The sequence below is a fragment of the Elephas maximus genome, chromosome 6 (genome assembly GCF_024166365.1).
Source record: "Elephas maximus indicus isolate mEleMax1 chromosome 6, mEleMax1 primary haplotype, whole genome shotgun sequence".
Lineage (NCBI taxonomy): Eukaryota > Metazoa > Chordata > Mammalia > Proboscidea > Elephantidae > Elephas > Elephas maximus.
Window position 1 is genome coordinate 66,733,384 of NC_064824.1, and position 21,281 is coordinate 66,754,664.

At 39.4% G+C, this 21,281-nt stretch overlaps 1 protein-coding gene across 2 annotated transcripts in view; it reads left to right on the top strand.

Moving 5' to 3' along the window:
- The window catches only part of CERS6 (ceramide synthase 6), a 324,976-nt gene that overhangs the window by 97,467 nt on the left and 206,228 nt on the right, over positions 1-21,281 (top strand). For both annotated transcript variants that reach the window (XM_049887369.1, XM_049887370.1), the window contains exon 3: positions 4,303-4,433. In XM_049887369.1, the coding sequence (XP_049743326.1) occupies positions 4,303-4,433 (131 nt within the window). The remainder of the gene's footprint in view (positions 1-4,302; positions 4,434-21,281) is intronic.

Sequence of the window (21,281 nt, forward strand, 5' to 3'; positions counted from 1 at the left end):
CATGGAACTTTAGTACAAAATTAATACACAGAAACCAATTGCTTTTATATACATATATATATGCTAACAATAAGCAGTTAGAAGATGTAAGTACCTTATTTATAATAGAAACCTAAGACAAAAATATTTTTTGGGAATAAGTGTGACAAGATATTTGTAAAGCGTTTTTTGAAGAAAAATTTAGAACACTCTTGAACGACACAAAAAATGAATAAAGATTTTAATTCACCGTATGTTAATTTAAGAATTTAGTGTGGTCTCATGAAAAATACCAACAGATTTGTTAAATCATTTGTTTATTTTGATATGAGAAATTCTTTCTAAAGTTCATATAGAAAAATGAACAAGGGTTTCTGGGAAAACTTTGAAAAAGAAAGTCTTCAACTAGCCATTCCAGATATTAAGACATGGTTTGAAGTCATGATAATTATAGCTGTATAGTTCTAGCACATAAATAATAAACCAATGAAAGGAGAGATTTGGTTTCTCAGTGGTGAAAAGATTAATGGTAATTGGGATATCTGGGTAGCCATCTAGAAACAAATTAAGTTAGATTCATACCTCACACTGTCCACCACAGTGTATTCCAAATACACCAAAGATTTGAATGTAAACATTAAAACCTGTAATGCTTAGAAGAAAATATGGGGGAATTTTTTTGAACGTGGGGGTAGGGAAGGCTTTTCTAATTATGACTTCAGGTTCAGAATCTGTAACAGAAAAGACTGATAAATTCAAATATATTTTCAAAAAACTTACCCAGTGCCTATTCAAAAAACTTACACAAGTAAAAAAACACCATAAACAAATTCTAAAAAAACAGGAAAAAATGTTACTTTTGATATAGGCAAAGATTTTGTCACTCTAATAAATGAAGAAATATCTGCAAATCAACAAAGAAAATACCAACAAATAAAAAAATACAGACAATTAATATGAGCAGACTGTTCACAAAAGAAATACAGATGGTTTTTACAATGATGAATCAGTGAAACATCTCACAACATGGGTAAATCTGGAAGGCATTTTATTGAGTGAAATTAGTTGCAAAAGGACAAATATTGTATGAGACCACTATTATAAGAACTCCAGAAAAGGTTTAAACACAGAAGAAAACATTATTTGATGATTATGAGAGGGGAATTCACTAGCTAGATAAAAAAAAAAAAATTTTTTTTTTGATAGTGCACAAGAATTATCTTAGGTGAAGGGAAGGACAACACACAATACAAGGGAGGTCAGCACGACTGGACTAAATACAATCAAACACTTTGAGGGATAGAGTAATAGGGGCAGGAGTCTGGGAACCATGGTTTTGGGGGACATCTAGGTCAACTGGCATAAAAATGTTTATTAAGAAAGCATTCTGCATCCCACTTTGGTGAGTGGCATCTGGGGTCTTAAAAGATTTGAAGAGTGTGCTTCTTAGTTCAAATAGATACACAACACTAAATGGGCAGCCCCTGTCTGGTGGCAAGATGAGAAGACAGAAAGGGATAGGAGCTGGCTGAATGGAGGTGGGAAATAGGGGGTGGAAAGGGGGAGTGTCCTGTCATAGGGATGGCAACTAGGGTCACATAACAATATGTGTATAAGTTTTTATATGGAAAACTAACTTGAGCTGTAAACTTTCACCTAAAGCACAATTTAAAAAAAAAAAAGAAATACAAGGGATTTTTAAAACACATGAAAAGGTGCTTCTCTCATAAAAGGGAAATACAAATTAAAACTGCAGATCCTACATTGTGCATATCAGATTGGGAAAAAAAGTGAAAAACTTGATAATATATTTGGTTGATGAGGCCTTTGGGAAATGGGCGCTATTGCTGATGAGAATGTAAATTGGTAACAATCAGTAATGAGGTATTGTTTTAATATCTAAATACATCACAAGCACATAAACTGCCAGGAATTTATCCCACAGATATACCTGTACGATACGACCTATGACAAGGTTATTGTATAGCATTGAATAGAGTGTAGTAGTGGAAGTTTAGATACTACTTAAATATCTATCAATGGGGGAATAGATAAGTCAATATGGCATAACCCTACTGTTCTACAAAAGAATGGGGACGTTCTCTATATACCTATATTGAAACATTTCCGGGTGTGTTCTGAAGTGTAAAACTCAAAGTCCAGAACAGTGCATGTAATGTGCAGACATTTGTGTGACAAGGAGGATATTACATTCGTGTTAAAATTTCCTTATATTTGCATAAAAACCTCTGGAAAGAAAGTGATTTAATCACCGTGGCTACCCAGTGGGAAGGGGAGAGTAGGAAATGAGAGAGTAGGAACAAAATTGGAAGTTGAGACTTGGGATAATTTTTGCTTTGTGAACCATGTGAATGTTTTATCTATCAATACACCTAGAAAATACAATTAAAAACGAATTCCTTTAGGAGAACGGTATGGCCAAGGTATGTTGTAGGTGGTGAGTTTTCTCTGTTTCATATTTTTGATTGAGAGACTCGAAAAGAGAATGTAGATGGCATTGTTACTACTAAAAAAAATAACTCAAAGTACATGACCTACTAAAAGTCGGCAAATAAATTTTAGAGACACAAGGTCAGTGCGTTTTGCACCCTTAGCTTTAACCTTCAGGACATTTGCTGTGTTTCCTGGATATCTGACTCTTTGAGCTGCTTGAGATGCTTTTAGAAAGATGTCATGTGCAATCTACCCTTGTAACTTGAAGACTGGCCAGCCTGGCTTTTCCCCACCCTGTTTTTGATTATTTTCCTTGATTATTAACATCTCACTAATATTAAAGCAAATATAGAATAAGTAAAGGAATGGAACTCAGTTGGCCTAGTTTAGTTGTGGTAGGTCACCCACGCATGACTATTGGCAGGATGCTAAGATATTGAAGAAAGGGGTGGGACTGGAAAGAGGAAAACTAATGTTTATTGAGTTTTAATGTGGATTTTCACACTTGGTCCTCACCACAATCCCATTTAGGTGGATAAATAAATAACCCTTTTTTATAGATGAGGAAACTGAAGCTCAGAGAGGTCAATGGATTGAGAAGTTGAACCCACACCTGTTGTCTGCGATCTGTTTCCTTCCACTTCACCCAGTATGCTTCTTGAAATAACACGTAGTCTTAATCAAAAGGAATAACCAAGAAAAGGAATAGAAGAGGAATGTATGAAAAATGGGGGACAGAGTGAGAGAAAAGAAATTTTGTAGTGGAACTGGTTGTTGTTATCAGGTGCCAGCGAGTTGATTTTGACTCGCAGCAACCCCATGTGACAGAGTAGAACTGCCCCATAGGGTTTTCTTGGGTGTAGTTCTGGTGGCGTAGTGGTTAAATGCTACAGCTGCTAACCAAAGGGTCGGGAGTTCAAATCCGCCAGGCGCTCCTTGGAAACTCTGTGGGGCAGTTCTACTCTGTCCTATAGGGTCGCTATGAGGCGGAATTGACTCGACGGCACTGGGTTTTTTTGGGTTAGCCTTTATGGAAGCAGATCATCAGGTCTTTCTCCCATGGACATTTAACTGTGCCTGGTACCTTTTTTTTTTTTTGGTACCTCAGGCTAAAGGGAGGTATCTTGGAATTTTTCTATGCTTCTTACCTGTTCTACTTTATCTGGTATGTGATAGTCGGGTATAGCATTTTCACTGAGGAAGAGAAATATTTGAATGATGTCTCTTTGCAAATTCACCTTCACCAGTGAAATTCTTCCTCCCCTTGAAGGCTGATGAGGCTGACTAGCCAGTTGGCTGCTCCATCAAATTTTCATTGTCCCATAGGAAGTACATTGCTGCTGAAGAGAAGTGCAGGCATTAGGGTGAGTTTCATATTTTTCAGTGCTCTTTCATAATAAATTACTTTTCTTAAGAGATTATTTATGCTCATGTTGCTACTGGAAGGCCTAGGTAGGTCCTCACTGGTTAATATAGAAATTTCGTTCTATGTTGTTGTTAGCTGTTGTCGAGTTGCCCCTGACTTACAGTGACCCTGTGCATAATGGGATCATACTGTTGTGATCTAGAGGATTTTCACTGGCTGATTTTTTGGAATTAGATAGCCAGCCCTTTTTTCCTAGTCTGGAAGCTCCACTGAAACCTGTTTAGCATCATAGCAACATGCAAGACTCCACTGACAGATGGGTGGTGGCCATGCTTGAGGTGTTTTGACTGGGAATCAATCTGGGTCTCCTGCATGGAAAGCGAGAAATCTACCACTGAACTGTAATATAGGGGGGAAAATTTCAGACACAGATTAGGGGAGATCTGTTTATGGGGAATGTGAAAATGGATTGAAAATAAGTATGCTGGCACCTTGTTTCATAGCATCCTGATGAAAAGAGATTGGAAGGCCTCTCCAAGCAGCTGGACTGGGATGTTCGCAGTATTCAGCGCTGGTTTCAACAAAGACGCAACCAGGAGAAGCCAAGCACACTGACGAGGTTCTGTGAGAGCATGTAAGTTACTGTTTTTCTTTTTGAAAGAAAAACCTACCTAAGTACTCACGCCATCCCTGAGGTAAAAAAGAACAGATCTGTGCAGGCTCTAACAGCTCCAAACAAGCAAGTCATCTGGTGGAAAAAATAGCCCAGGAAAAACTGAGGGGGACAGTTTGCAAGAATTTCTGATTTCCGCTTTGGAGGCATTAAGTGAAGGAGCCCTTCCTAATGGAGTTCCTACAAAGTAAGCAGGCGACCAGGGCCTCGGATGATATTTTCAGCCAGCCATTTTGAACTATAGCATTAAAGTTCATTACTGTTATAGACCCCTGTAATTTGAATTTTAATAGAAGGGACTTAATCAACATGTTCTTTCCTCTGATAAAAATTGAAATACAAGGATATCTTATTGGAGGGTCATGATGGTGTCCTGTGTTCCTGGAGATGTTAAGAAATGGCTACATTATATCCTTGTGTGAGTTTATAAAGCACTGCTTGAAGGTGGAGGATGGAATGGAAAGTCTATTCCATTTCTAAAATGTGCTCTTTATGGTATACAAATTATACATCAGTGAAGCTTTAAAAAAAAAAAAAAAAGAATCCACAGGGAATGCTTCTAGCACAGTGATATTTTGAGGTAGTGATACTCAATGCATTTATCCACAGGAAAGTCAGAGAAAGAAGTATTAGTTTTCAGCACATTCCCAACAAAGGAAGGGTTCTGCCTTTGTGTGGTAACCCTATTTGCTCTTTATTCTTGGCATATGACTGTTCCTTAGTCCAACTGTTCTTTGCTTTAGGAGCTTTGTCCTGATACCTGATCAATTAAACTCTAGTGCTGTGAGTGTAGCTCCCTTAGTTTCACGTCCTTCCCATTTGGGGTTAGAGTTACATTTTCAGGTTTGACTTTCATTTATGCCAAAAAAAAAAACCTTTTAGCGATGGTAATTTAAGGCTTAGAGGAAACCTAACGTTACAGAAGAAATGAGTGAGAGGTAAAATAATATCATCATAAATCCCTAGGGCTGGGTAAATATGGAAGCATAAATAGGGTCTTCAGAAGGTCAGAATATTTATAAAACCTGGAAATATAACCCAGTAGATACAATCTGCAAAGTCCTTCCCATAACTGAGGTTAGTGGAAGTTTATGGAAGAATTTATGTATCTGGGCTCCTGATCAAAACCAGGAATTGCTTCCTGTCCGGGCCCTACCACATACACAATGGGTCAGGACTCCATCTGTGTTGGGTCTGAGTAGGGGTGAAGTTGGGTCTTAGCGCATGCCCATATGTTGATCCTCATGTCATCCTCCCGTCCTCCAGCTAACTTCTTCAGTAACTCGGTACTAGCCCCTTCTGTACTATACTTAGTCTACACCAAGTCCTCTCAAATACCAGGGTGCTATGTGTCTGTATGTTTCCACCCCAATTATATTATAAATTCTTCTTGAGGGCAACAGGGCCCTGTCTTGTTCTTCTTGAATTCTTCTCAGCCTTTCACACCACATGCAGACTATGTTGAATAAATATTTCTGAAATGACTGAATGTTAGATGGGCATTGTTTCGGAAGGATTTTCCAATCTAAATTGACTCCCTGCCCCTACAAATGAAGAATGCTTAACATACATTTACTTAGCATAAAACTTTTCCAGGAAAATTACCTGACTATGGAAAGCTCCAAGACAGTTTCAAATACAGATACAGAGGAAACAATGGAATGGAAAAGGGGAACACATAGATAATACCCTAAGGAATAAAGCAGAATTATATTGATTTATATATGTACATGTGTATGTCATAGCTATTTTTCCATTAATATAAACATTAATCTCAAAACAGCTGTTTTTAGCTAGAGATGTACCTTATAATTACCTGGCATGGTTTTCAAAATACACATACCCAGGTCCCACCCCAGGTAACCTGATTTAGTAGAGTGAGGTGGGTGGAGTCTGGACATGTGTATCTTGGAAGAAGCGCTCCAAGTGATTGTGACGTACATCCTTGCTTAAGAAACACTAATCTATTAAAATAGATGATTGCTCTTCAAAAATACTAAAAGTCAAATTAGAAACCAAGAAAACACAAATTTGGGGCTCATAGTTCCAGGTCCTAAGTGTAAAGAATCTATAGTTTTTCCTAATATAATTTACTATTTTAGAAAATATGGAATTCTTTCAGGGGACTGGTTTTTCATTTTTCAGTAGTGTGGGATAACATCAATATGCATGCTGAATGGTGTTTGTAAGCATCTGCTGGCATGTCCAATTTTTGGCACACCCATTTAATGCAGATGGATTTAGTAGAAGTTGTTCAGTGAGTAATATGATGAAATGTGGACTTTTATTTTCTTCTTCCTTTTTCTGAATGTCAGTCATTCACAGACTGTCAGTGTTGGTGAATATTTTTCAGACACATTTAAATCCTTACTGGGAATAAAAATAGAGATTTTCAAAAAGGAGTAAAGAATATATAGAAATGAGATTTCATGTGAGACATCTTAGGAGGAACTGATTCAAAATGGAAACTGGTGCTGGGTTGGCATCATTCCTTTAGGCTGTGGAAATTTGTCATCCTCCTCCAACGATGGTATCAAAGTTGTTTGCTTTTATCATTTGGGGAGAATCAGGAAAAGGCAGAAATAGATGTCAGAATATATGGCTTCTCTCTTGATTGTGCCTTACCTTTGCTTATCATTTTTGAGTATTGTTCAATACATTTAATAGTATGCATCTGGGAGTAAACGTTATACATGGCTTCCATTTAAGCAATCTCCATTTGACTGGAAAGATAAATCTCCCGCATGAAAACCTGAAAATGTGGGGCAAGGAATATACACACTTCACAGATTACTACTAATTTATTTGAATTGAGGTTTATGCCATATGGTGCTGAAGTCATGGATCCTGTGCGTAAAATGGGAGCTCTGTCTAGATCCTCTTTCTTTAGGAGTTCCATTTTAGAGTTGTTGCCGATAAAACTACCCCCAAATGCTGCCATGTTTGGATGCATCTCTCTAGTGGCAGCAGACTCACCAAAATCTGGGAACCTCTTTTGAAATTGTGACTTTATTTTTGGAAAGCAGCCCTGCGATTTTTTTAATCTGTGATTCCATCGAACTGAGGATAATTCAACAATTAGAAATGAGTAGCTTATCCAGTTACCCTCATTTTACCAATTTGGTCACTGTGAAATCTAAATAGCCGTTCTTACTTTGACAAGTCAGCAATGCTGTCTTGTGACCTCAGCTAGAAAGTAAAAAGCCCATCGCTATGGAGTTGATTCCGACTCATAGCAACCCTATAGGACAGAGTAGAACTGCCCCATAGGGTTTCCAAGGAGCGGCTGGTGGACTCAAACTGCTGCCCTTTTGGTTAGTAGCTGAACAATTAACCACTGCGCCACCAGGGACGGAGGGAGGGCAAGGATTGCAAAGGAAAAAAAGTTGAGTCTCTGAAATCCTTTATTTTGCATCAGTCCTTTATCTGATGAATTTTTTTCATGACCCAGACATTCGTTTGCAAAACAATTAACTCATATTTGGCAAGCACTTTAGAATCTTCCATGCATTCATAAGCTGGTGATGGACAACACTTGCTAAAGAAAAAATTCAGTTTTGATTATTTTCTCCAGCACATCATTGAGCATGATTTACAAAGCTTACTACCAAAATTCTCCTGAAGATTTATATAGCATTTGAAGGGAAAAATAAGAAAGAAGCAATATGTTTATGCTGACATGAGACTTTAAGAAGAAAGTAGTTGTAAAAGTGAAGAACAGCCCCTTTAGATGTTCAGAAGTACACATTTGAGCTCTTCACTGCCGTTGTGTTGGTGGTGGTTTGCCCATTAATACAAAACAGTCCCTGGTATTGTTGAACAACTCTTGTCATTCAAAGTATAGGATTATAGCCCTAGTTATTGCTCACATTTGGCCAAGTCAGTGAGGGTCCCAGTGTTCAAGGCTATTCTTTTAAACAGTTCTTAAATCTGTGAGTTGTATTCAGGTCAGTTTTCACGTAAGGCTGGGGTTGGCAAACTTTTTTTTTTTTTAAGGGCCAGAAAATAAATACTTTAGGCTTCACGGGCTATATTGTCTCTCTCACAGCTACTCAGCTCTGCTATTGAAACACAAAAGCAGCCAGAGACCATATGTAAACAAATGAGCATGTCTGAGTTCTGGTAACACTTTATTCGTGAATACTGAAACTTGAATTTCATATAATTTTCATGTGCGGTAAAATATTACTCTTTAAAAAAAATTTTTAAACCATTAAATATTTAGGAACTATTTTTAACTTGTGTGCCATACAAAAACAGGTGGCAGATTGCATTTGGCTGGCAAGCTATAGTCTGCCAAACCCTGCTTTAGGGTTACAATAGTATTAATGGTTCTTTCTGAGTTTCAAGAAAAAGAATATAGTCTCATAGAGCCAGGTCCAGCCATCTATTGCTCAGAGTTTAGTCATATAATAGAAACACCAGAATAGTTCTTTTGTTATTATGGTGGTTTTGACGTTGAATTCTTGCTTTCCATGCTGAAGAGCTGGGTTTGATTCCCAGCCAGTGCACCTCAGGCACAGCCAACACCTGTCTCTTAGAGGAGGCTTGTGTGTTGCTGTGATGCAGCGGAGCTGACAGACTAGGAAATGCCTGGTGATCTACTTCTGAAAACCAGCCAGTGAAAACCCTACGGATCCTAACGGTCTGACCTTGTGCACGGGGTCACCATGAGTTGGGGCCGACTCCATGGCAGCTAACAACACACCATGCCTATCTGTAATATTTCTGGGGTGTGGTGCCTGGATGGTGTGCAGCATCCTTTAGCTCAACCAGACACTTTTTGAAGCTGTTAACATTCTCCAGACAGTGTCGTTTTACTACAGAATTCTGAAGATTGATGACTTAGAACCTCTGGGCAGTCTACGCTTTTGCCTGAGTAAGCTGTTAAAACCTTTTCCCCTTTTCCCCTCTTCCCATCTGTGGCAAGTGAACTCATGTTTTCCGTTTAGATCAAGCCTCTTGCATTCCTTCATGGCAGGTGGCTGGGCGTCTAAATCATGTGTACTGACTAATCAAGGGAAGCAGATTTTTCCTTAAAACCTCAGACGGGCCATACCCTGGGTCAAGTAGTACTCCTGTGCTCTCTTATGTTTGGTCAGGTTTTCTTTAGAGTCCAAATTTCTGGAGGTTATTTTGTTTTTTTGGTCAATAATTTTATCCTGGAGTTTGGTGATGATGAGGGAGGACTAAATGTATATAGGAATAATTGGATTTGTTAAGTCCTAATGTTTTTATTTAGTTTTTTATTGTGGGAAAATAAATACATAAAACATTTGCCATTTCGGCCTTTTAGAAATGTACATTTTAGTGATATCAGCTACATTCACCTTGTTATGCAGTCATCACTACTATCCTTTTTCAAATGTTTTTCATCCCCCTACACAGAAGCTCAGTACCCCTTAAGCAATAACGCCTCATTTTACCATCCCCCCAGCCGCTGATAACCACTAGTAAACTTTTGTCTATATGCATTTGACTATTCTAAGTGTTTCATGTAAGTGGGGTCAAGCAATATTTGTCTTTTTGTGTGAAGTATTTTGCTTAGTGTAATATTTTCAAGGTTCATCCGTGTCATAGCATTTATCAAAACTTCATTTCTTTTTATGGTAAATAATATTCCATTGTTTCTGTATAACCCACCCATTATCATTCTGACTCAGCGACCCTGTAGTACAGAGAAGAATTTCCCCATAGGGTTTCCAAGGCTGTAATCTCTCCTTTCTGGGGAAGTTCTACTCTGTACTATAGGATTGCTATGAGTTGGAATCAACTCAATGGCAATGGGTGGGTTATACATATATAATGCAATGTTATTCAGCCCTAAAAATAAATGAAGTTTTGATAAATGCTATGACATGGATGAACCTTGAAAAGTATTATGTTAGGCAAAATAAGCCAAGCACAAAAAGACAAATGTTCTTTGACACCACTTATACGAAATATTTAAAATAGGCAAATGCATATAGATGGAAGCTTATTAGTAGTTACCAGGGGCATGGGGGATTGGAAAATGAGGCTGTAATCTTTATGAGGAAACCCTGGTGGTGGAATGGTTAAGAGTTCAGCTGCAAACCAAAAAAGTCGGAAGTTTGAATCTACCAGGCGCTTCTTGGAAACACTATGGGACAGTTCTACTCTGTCCTACAGGGTTGCTATGAGTCAGAATCAACTTGATGGCAATGGGTTAATCTTTATGAAAGTAGACTGCCACATGTTTCTCCTACAGAGCAGCTGGTGTGTTTGAACTGGTGAACTTTTGGTTTGCAGTCGAGCTGTGAACCACTGTGCCACCAGGGCTCCTTTACACACACACACACACACACACACACACACACACACGCACACACACCCCACATTTTATTTATCTATTCATCTGTTGATGGACACTTGGGCTGTTTCCACCTTTTGGCTACTATGAATAATGCTGCAGTGAACATTGGTGTACAAGTAACTGTTTTGAGTTTCTGCTCTCAGTTCTTTGGGGTATATACCTAGGAGTGAAATTGCTAGGTCATGTGGTAATCCTTTAACTTTTTGAGGAGCCACCAAACAGTTTTTCCCAGTGGCTGTACTGCTTTATGTTCCCACCAGCAGTGGATGAGGGTTCCAGTTTCTCCACATCCTTGCCAACACTTGACATTTTCTGGTTTTCTTATATTAGCCATCCTAGTGGGTGTGAAGTGGTGTCTCATTGTGGTTTTGGTTTGCATTATTTAATTCTTGTCTGCCTTTAAAAAAAATCTATATGCCATTTCTCTAGTTGTTTAATCTATTTTAATTATTAGTTACTTTTTGTTCAGAACAGAAGCATAACAATCATTACCGTTAACTTTGATTATGGAAGATGTATAAAAGTTTACGTAATATTCATAAAAAATTGAGAAAGAAAAACTCCAAAGCCTACCATCCAGAAATACTTTAACATTTGCTACTTATGTGTGCATCCTCTTTTAAACACATGTACACACAAATACACACGTGTATTTGAGCTTGGTGCGTGCCCTTCTGAGATTTCTTTTAGAACCTACCTCATCAGAATACTTTATGTTTTATGCTTTGTCTTCAGGATCTATAAGTTATTTACTCATGAGAGGCAGCATAGTCAGTTCTGCTCTAACATGGAATATACGTTCCTAAACATCACAGTGCTATCCAGACTTGCAGCCAAAACCCAAACCAAACCAACCAAACAAAAAGCCTCACAAAGTTTATAGGAAAAATGGGTTAGTACCGCAACACTCAGAAACTCAGAGACACATTAAAAAACATGCCAATGATCTAAGAAACTATCAAATACTGCAAAAAAAGAAAGAAAGAAATGTGGCACTTTACCTTAAAAAAGAACTGAGGTTTGCTTGTGGAAGTGGCCTTCACAAGGGGTTGCAGCTTGTGAGTTGCTGTGAAGGGGTGGAAGGAGGAATATCTGACATTGGAGGGAAAGTTTTAACACCAGGTGGGGTTAGGAATGGCTCATTAACACACAGTGAACTGCAGCCGGTGGATGCATGAGGGATGTGCATGTATGTCTTTTGTATTCCTATGTGACTTGGGTTAGCTCGGTGTTATTTTCTGCATTCGCTCTGTGATGGTTAAGGTTGTGTATCAGCTTGGCTGGGCTATGATTCTCAGTGGTTTGGCAGTTACGATGTAGTTTGGCAGCCATGTATTGATGTAATCACTTCCATAATGAGATCTGATATAGTATAATCACCTCCAACGTGAGACCTGTTATGAGCGGCAAATCAGCTGAAAGGGAATTTCCTTGGGGATGTGGCCCGCATCCAATATAGGTGGACTTTCTGGCCAAGCTCACTGGCTTTTACTCACTCTGGATCCTGCAGCTGGCTCCCGTTCATCTGACCTCTAGTTCTTGGGACTTGCGGTAACAGCTTACCTGCCAATCTTGGGATTCGTCAGCCTCTGCAGCCTGCGAGCCAGAGGCCTGCTGTCTAACCTGCTGATCTTGGGTTCGCCAGCCCCTGGAGCTACATGAGTATGGAGAAGCCTCTAGCCTGACCCACGGTCTTGGGATTTTTTTTTTTTTTTTAAACTGCATGAGCCATTTCCTTCGTATAAATCTCTCTCTGTGTATTTATACACTTTACAGGTTTTGCTTCTCCAGAGAACCCAGCCTAAGACAACTGAGAACGCAAGCAAACACCAAATGCATGTTACACTCACCTTGGAATAAGCTCACAAGTTCATGTTTACACAATAAATATTTTAGCTCCAGCTGACAGTATAGTGTCCTAGTTAAGGAGTGAGGTGTGGAACAGGCTAGCCAAGTTCGAGTCTTTCCTGTAATAAAAACCTATGGGGTACTAGGAGAGTTGTTTGATGGCCCTAAGCTTTAGTTTCTTTATTTCTAAATGGGCATATTAATAGTACCACCCTTTGGGGTTGTTGTGAAGACTAAATGAGTTAATATACATATATTATATATATATATGGTATTTAGAAAGGTGCCTTGCACGGAGTACAAGGATAGTGAAAGTTAGCTCCCTTCAGCAGCCTCTATCTCATGGTCTGTTACTATGTTGGTGTAACACTAGCAGCAGCAGAGAGCTATTAGTCCATCACAGTGTGGTACTGGCAGTGCTTTTGGGCACCCTCAGAGTGATAGGCACACTACCTAGCTACTAGAGTGGCTCTGGTGTTTGTCATTTTGAGAGGAGAGATCCAAGGTGGTATAAGGAGAACAGGTTCTCAGATTAGAGTGAAGCTCTTTTATTCTGTGGAACCCCAAGGAGACCAAAGCCACGTGGATTCACTGCGTTACCAAATTGGTCTTTGCTTACACACAAGAAAAGGAGGCAAAACCAATCTGAGCTCAGAGCCGCAGAGCCCTTGGCTTCCTGCTGTGTAGCAGCACAGACGTGGATGAGAAAGAGTGTGCTACTTCAGCAGGGAGAGATACATGCTGTGCCTGTAGAAGCCAAGGCTTTTGAAGCACCACACGAGAAATGTCAGAACACACAGAGAATGTCTTTGAACCACAAAGATTTAAAATGTGCCCAGGTGATTCTGAGGAGGACACAGCTTGCCTCTGCCAGGGTGGAGAGAGGAACAAAGCCTGGTGCTCAGTGGTGTTGCTTTTGTAAAGCCGCCTCTAGTAGGGCCAGGACAGTCCCTTCAGCCTTACTCTGAAGGTCAGCAGGGTTTCTAGGTACAGAAGTTTGCTGTTAAGTATAACATTTGTTGGTGACATCTTCTGTGTAAGTGAAGAGCTAGGGACTCTGGAGGCAGCTGATTTTGAAAAAATTCAAGTGTGGGAATCTATTTAAGGGAAATAAAATAAAAATTAGTATTTATTGGGTCATTTTTGGGATTGAATTGTGAGGGAGTATTGGCGCAGTGGTTAAGAGGGCGGCTGCTAACCAAAAAAGTGAACCCTTCAAATCCACCATCTACTCCTTGGAAACCCTATTGAGCAATTCTCCACTGTCCTATAGGGCCGCTATGAGTTGGAACTGACTTGGCACCACGTAACATCAACAATGTGTAATGTGCTTGGTTTTTTTTCACCTGGGTTGCAAAGTTGAGCAAGCAACAGTTTCTGACCTTGTGGGACTCACAGAGGCAATTGATTCTGCTTGTTATTAAAGTTGTTTAAGACCTTGGGTAGGGAGCGTAACCTGTAATGCTGAAGTAAAATGCCTCCTTTAAAGGGCATCTTCCTTATTGTCCGGAGCCCTGGTGACTCAGTGGTTAAGAGCTGAGGCTGCTAACCAAAGGTCGTCAGTTCAGATCCACCAGTTGGAAACCCTGTGGACAGTTCTACTCTGTCCTGTAGGGTTGCTATGAGTCGGAATCTACTCGAAGGTGATGGGTTTGGTTTTTTTGTTTGTTTGTTTTTGTTTCTCCTTATTGCCCCAGTCATGGGTTATTCTGGGCCTTGTATCTTAACTTGCCATCAAGAGAACTATATTTTAGATTGTTGAGAAGGAAACAGTCTGTTCCTTCCTCTTGGGAACCCAGTCTGACTTGCCCTCTCTCACTCTCCTCTTTAGTTTTCCCTCCTTTCCTTCTTTATACTTCCCGCTGTCACAGGACAGCGACCATCTGTGTGGAGTCACAGTGTTTGATTTCCTCCTGGCTCTTGCTCTTTTGTGATTAGTTCATGTGGCCACATCCCTCTGCAAGGGGCAGACAGGAGGCTTTAAAGAACCCTCCACCATTACTAATTTGACTGTGGTTGCCTTGAAAGTTTGCGCGTTGAACATAACTCCTGATATTTGAATACAGCACCTAGGAATATAGTTGGGTGGTGCAAACTGTTAATGTGCTCATTGCTAACCAAAAGGGTGGAGGTTCGAGTCCACCCAAAGGTGCCCTGGAAGAAAGGCCTGATGATCTACTTCTGAAAAAATCAGCCATTGAAAACCCTATGGAGCACAGACCTACTCTGACACACATGGAGTTGCCACAGTTGGAATTGACTCAACAGCAACTGGTTTAATGTAAGAGGTAAAAATGTTTGCGTGTAAGATGGTGGTGGAGGTGGACATTTGGACTAAGCAGGAGGGCCCCCCAGAAACCCAAACCCATTACTGTTGAGTCGATTCCGACTCATAGCAACCCTACAGGACAGAGTAGAACTGCCCCATAGGGTTTCCAAGGAGTGCTTGGTGGATTTGAACCGCCAGCCTTTTGGTGAGCAGCTGTAGCTCTTAACCACTACACCATTTCCTAAGAATAGATTCTACGTGGCTACGGGGGAAGCAAGTCTTTGAGGTTTGTTTGTAGGCCTCCGCAGTTCTAAATTCCTAATGAGCCCTCCATGTGTTAAGAAACTTAACAGCAGTTAAGACCAAATATTTTGATGTTTTTCTTAATAGATTTTATTTTTTAGAACGGTTGTAGGTTTACAGAAAAGTTGTGCAGAAAGTACAGAGTTTTCATATACCAACTTCCCTCCTTCCCCTTTTTTTTCCCTCTTATTGACATCTTGTATCGACTCGAGGGCACTGGGTTTTTTGGTTGGTAGGATCCTGTGGTAATTTGTTACAGTGGATGAACCAGTATTAATATATTATTGTTAACTAAAGCCCATAGTGTGCATTAGGGTTCACACTTTGTGTTGTGTAGTTCTATAGGTTTGACAAATTGTGTCCACCATTATAATTCTACAGAATAATTTTACTGCCCTCAAAAATGCCCTGTGCTCTACCTAATCATCCCTCCACCCACCCCCTGAGCTCCTGACAATTACTCATCTTTGCACTGTCTCTATAGTTTTACCTTTTCCAAATGGTCATATAGTTGGAATCATACAGCGTGTAGCTTTTTCAGACAGGCTTTTTTCACTTAGCAATATGCATTTAAGTTCCCTCTATGTCATTTTGTGGCTCATTTCTTTTTATTGCTGAATAATACGCCAATGTGTGAATGTATCATAGTTTGTTTATCCATTCACCTATTGAAGGACATCTTGGTTGCTCCCAATTTTTGGCAGTTATGAGCTGCTTCATTTTTAATGCAAGTTAAGCTACAGATAGTGTTTGTAAGCGTGTAGTGATTTGAGAGAATTAAAGTAGTTTAGAAAATCACTTTATATATGTCCAGTATTTTCTTTATTTTGTGTGTATATGACTTCTTAACAGTTGCCAAGTGAGTGGCAGCTATTGTCTGTTCTCTGGCAATTCAGCTATGTAGGAAAATGAATGATACTGTTCTTCTGAGAATTATTGTGAGTGAGGTGTTTGATGCAGCATCACAAAGGGTAGGTCAAGCTCAGCAGCAGAATGGGTACAAAGGTTAGTGCATCAGTCTTTGTACCCATTCTGCTTAATTCTGCAAGGTTCTGCTAACTCCTATACTGTCTTTATTTAACCACAAATATAATGAAATTGAATATTTTCATCTAATATATTATTTACGGTAATAGGTTTTCTTGCAGATGTAGTAGACACTTGCTGTTGGTAGGAGACTTAGCAGAGAAGGGGAGGAAAGAGATGTTTCTTGACCAAGGTTGGTTATATTCTAGATACTGTGTTGGGGTCTTTATATTTAATCCTCACAATAACACTGTGTAATATTAGGTATACTGTGTAATATTAGGTATTATCAAGCCCGTTTTTTCCCCCTGAGGGAACTGAAGCAAAGTGGATGACCAACTGGCCCAAAGCCACATAGCTCGTAAGTGACAGACTTGGGATTTGAACCCAGTTTTGCCTAAATCCAGGGCTTGTGTTGTCTCAGCTGCAAAGTGTTAGAGAAAGCTCAGGAGTATTTCATGTTGCCACATTCAAATCAAAGATACAAAGAGAATAATTTGGTATTTTATTTGCACATCATAGCCTGCTTTCTCTTCTCTTTTCCCCTCCATTTTGTAAAAGACTGGGATTAAATTTCGATGCTTTTTCCTTGGCACATCTGGAGCACTTTTAGTCTTTGTAGAGCCCTTGCAGACTTGTTTTCACTATTTACATCTCTCTCTGCTATTAAACTGTCAACACTTTGAGTTTGGGGGCTGTGTCCTATTCATCTTTTCTTCCCTGCAGCTCAGCAGATGCCTGGTGTTTTGTAAGACCCCAATAAATGTCTATTGAGTGAATCAATTATTTGAACTTTAGGGACTGGATTCAATCTCTAGGGACTAGAGGACTGAATTTAATTAGAGGAGGCTCAAGTTTATTCTCTCCCAAGTAGTCCTAGAGAAGGCCGATGTGGGGAGGGAGGAGGCAGGAAAGACTTTCTAGAGAAAGTGACACTGCTAAATTTTTAAGACCATGGGTGCCAAAGGCTGCTCCTTGGTTTGGAAATCACCTTAGAGAGTGTGGTGTGCTTAGGACAATCAGTGCATAAGGAGAGACAGCCAGGAGGCAGATGCCCCCTTGTTTGCCACAGTAAGGCCCTGGACATTTCTGCCCATGCTCTTCTTTCTAGATATCCAGGGCTACCTGCCATCCTACTCTAAGATGTCATTGCTTGTCCTGCTTTCACAAAAATCCCACGATTAACAAGTGCTTGGCTCACTTAAGAATGGCACTGGCTTATCAGTTGTTCATACCAGTGCATGACTAAGTTTGAACCCTTTCATATTTTTGTTAAAAAAAAAAAAAAAAAAAACTTGCTCAATGAGGTAAATCTCTAATTGGTAGATACATGACAGAGATAATTTTGAGCAGATACCTCCCTGTGTTCCTTATGTGTTCTGCCTTCCAGCCTTTATTTGTCTAGGATAATGCATAAAATATGGCCTGATGATTCTTCCGCTTTCCATTCCCACCTCCCACATAAACATATAAAAATTAAAAATACAAAGGAAAAGGAAATAAACACAAATTAAACTGTTACCTCACTATTGGCTATACCTACTGTGTCATATTTTACAGCAGAAAAAAAAAATCAGGATATGGGACTCATAATGCCGGTAATATGCCATTAAATTCAGTCCTCTGCAATGAAGGTTCAGCATTAAAATAAAATCGAACACACAGCCAGGAAAGCAAAAGTGTGTTAGTATACTTTTGAGATGTGAGTATTTGAAATCAAGACTGTTCCAGAAAATGAATAAAAATCATGTCCCCATAGGACTTAATTTACTTTGGTTTGCCAAACAGATACAGAAGACCTGTTATGTGACAGGGTCTGGGGAAAAGAATTTAAAGATAGAAAGGATAAATCTTTGTTCTCTGGTACTCAGAGTTCAGGAGAGAAAGCAAGCACAATTTAGAATAGACCTTCAGGAGCATCTAGGTCAGCCTGAGGAGAGGGCAAAGTTACCATATGGTAAAGAGTGCTGGCAAGTTAGCCAACCAAATCTGAAATTAACAAATCTAAGAATTGGTCAATCTGGAGAACTACTAGTGAATACATTTTATGATGGATTTGGGGAAAATAATTAACATTGATGTGTATAGGCTAAGTATATAATACCACAATTTTAAATGTAATTTTATCTTTTAAGAATTGGTTGGCATTCAGCCATTTTAGGAGGTAACATATGATTGAGAGCTGGTGGCATTGCAGAAAGAAGTCCAAGCTGATCTGAAGGCATTGGCAAAAAACAAGGCTGCAGGGATTGATGGAATACCAATTGAGATGTTTCAACAAACAGATGCAATGTTGGAAGTGTTCACTCGTCTATGCCAAGAAATTTGGAAGACAGCTATCTGGAAAACTGACTAAAGAGATCCATATTCATGCCCATTCCAAAGAAAGGTGATCCAATGGAATACAGAAATTATTGAACAATATCGTTAATATCACATGCAGGTAAAATATTGCTGAAGATAATTCAGAAACACTTACAGCAGAGAACTGCCAGAAATTCAAGCTGGATTCAGAAGATGTCGAACGAAGGCTATCCTTACTAGTAGATGTTAGATGGGTCTTGACTGAAAGTAGAGAATAGCAGAAGATGTTCACCTGTGTTTTATTGATGATACAAAGGCATTCAACTGTGTGGATCATAACAAACTATGGATAACATTATGAAGAATGGGAATTCCAGAACACTTCATTGTGCTCATGCACAACCTGACATAGAATAACATAGACCTGTCATGAATAACATAGACCAAAAGGCCGATATTTGGATAGAACAAGGGAATACTGCATGGTTTAAAGTCAGGAAAAGTGTATGTCAGGTTATATCCTTTCACCATACTTACTAAGTCCGTATGCTCAGCAAATGATCCGAGAAGCTGGACTAGATAAAGAATGTGGCGTTAAGATTGGAGGAAGATTCATTAACAACCTCCAATATGCAGATGACACAACCTTGAGTGCTGAAAGCAAAGAAGACTTGAAGCACTTACTGATGAAGATCAAAGACTACAGCCTTCAGTATGGATGACATCTCAACATAAAGGAGACAAAAATCCTCATAACTGGTCGCTATGAGCCGGAACTGACTTGTCAGCACCTAATAATGACAACAACAAAGGAACAATATTTGTCTAGTTATACCCATGGAATAGAACAAGTGACCATCTTGGAATAGAATTCTGCAGGACTATCAGATATATTTTTTTTTTATCATATAATTAAGCATACACCATTCAGCTGCACTGAGTGCTAGAAGTCACTAAGCATGGAAATGCCTTAGTTGTGCTTTATCTTTGGTGTTCCTTATCAGTGAAAACTAGCTTTTGTTCCAAGGCCACCATTGATCTTCCTTCTTTTAGTTCTCCTTTCCTTCCCTGTGGGTGAGTGGGGACAAATATGTGAGGAGCTGGTGGAGGTAGGAATAAGGGTAATGTGTTCTGCAAAGGCATTCGACTCTGTCAGTCATAACAAATTATCGGGTAACATTGCGGAGAATGGGAATTTCAGAACACTTAATTGTGCTCACAAGAAACCTGTACATAGATCAAGAGGCAGTCATTCGAACAGAACAAGGGGATACTACGTGCTTTAAAGCCAGGGAAGGTGTGTGTCAGAGTTATATCCTTTCACCATACCTATTCAATCTATATGCTGAGCAAATAATCTGAGAAGCTGGACTATATGAAGAAGAATGGGTCATCAGGATTGGAGGAAGACTCATTAACAACCTGCATTATGCAGATGACACAACCTTGCTTGCTGAAAGTGAAGAGGACTTGAAGCACTTACTAATGAAGATCAAAGACCACAGCCTTCAGTATGGATTATACCTCAACATAAAGAAAGCAAAAATCCTCACGGCTGGACCAATAAGCAACATCGTGATAAATGGGAGAAGATTGAAGTTGTCAAGGATTTCATTTTACTTGGATCCACAATCAACAGCCATGGAAGCAGCAGTCAAAAAATCAAAAGACGCATTGCTTTGGGCAAATGTGCTGGAAAAGACCTCTTTAAAGTGTTGAAAAGCAAAGATATCACCTTGAAGACTAAGGTGCGCCTGACCCAAGCCATGGTGTTTTCAGTCATCTCTTATGCATGTGAAAGCTGGATGATGAATAAAGACCGAAGAAGAATTGACGACTTTGAATTGTAGTGTTGGCAAAGAATATTGAATATACCATGAACGGCCAAAAGAACGAACAAATCTGTCTAGAAAGAAGTCCAACCAGAATGCTCCTTAGAAGCAAGGATGGAGAGACTATGTCTCACATACTTTGGACATGTTTTAGCAGGAATCAGTCCTTGGAGAAGGACATGATGCTTGGTAAAGAAGAGGGTCAGCGAAAAAGAGAAGGACCCTCAACGAGATGGATTGACACAATGGCTTCAACAATGGGCTTAAGCATAACAACGATTGTGAGGATGATGCAGGACCGGGCAGTATTTCGTTCTTTTGTACATAGGGTTGCTGTGAGTTGGAACCAACTCGATGGTACCTAACAACAATGTTGTGACTTACACCAGGCACAACCCAGTGATCTGAAGGTTCAGATACTGTTTGCAGAAAAGTGGAAACCAGGTGAGAAATTCCTAACTTAATACGGAGTGTGATACAGTGCCTCCTTTTGTGACATAAGGTGTGAAGGGCTTAAAACTGCACTGGTATCAGTAGTTGATATGCCTATACTGACCTCAGGAAGTAGCCAAGAATTTTCTTATGTTTGTTCAGAATTTCCTCCGACATTGTCTTTGAGGTATATTTCAATGACCACTCTTAGTTTTCTTCCATTACTCATGGGGAAGATCTACTAATTTCTCTCCTTTTTTTTAGTTTTAGTTGCAAAAATATGTCCAAATTGAACTGATTTCAGTGCTTATTGAATCTAATTTTGAAAGACGACTTGAGCTTGGCTGTGTCATTTCAATTTCATTAATTAAAAAATAAATCATTGCCTTATCTGGACTTTTGAAGTGTTTATGTGAATCCTGGCCAAACATCTGGTATATTAAAAGCTAAAAGTTTCTCTA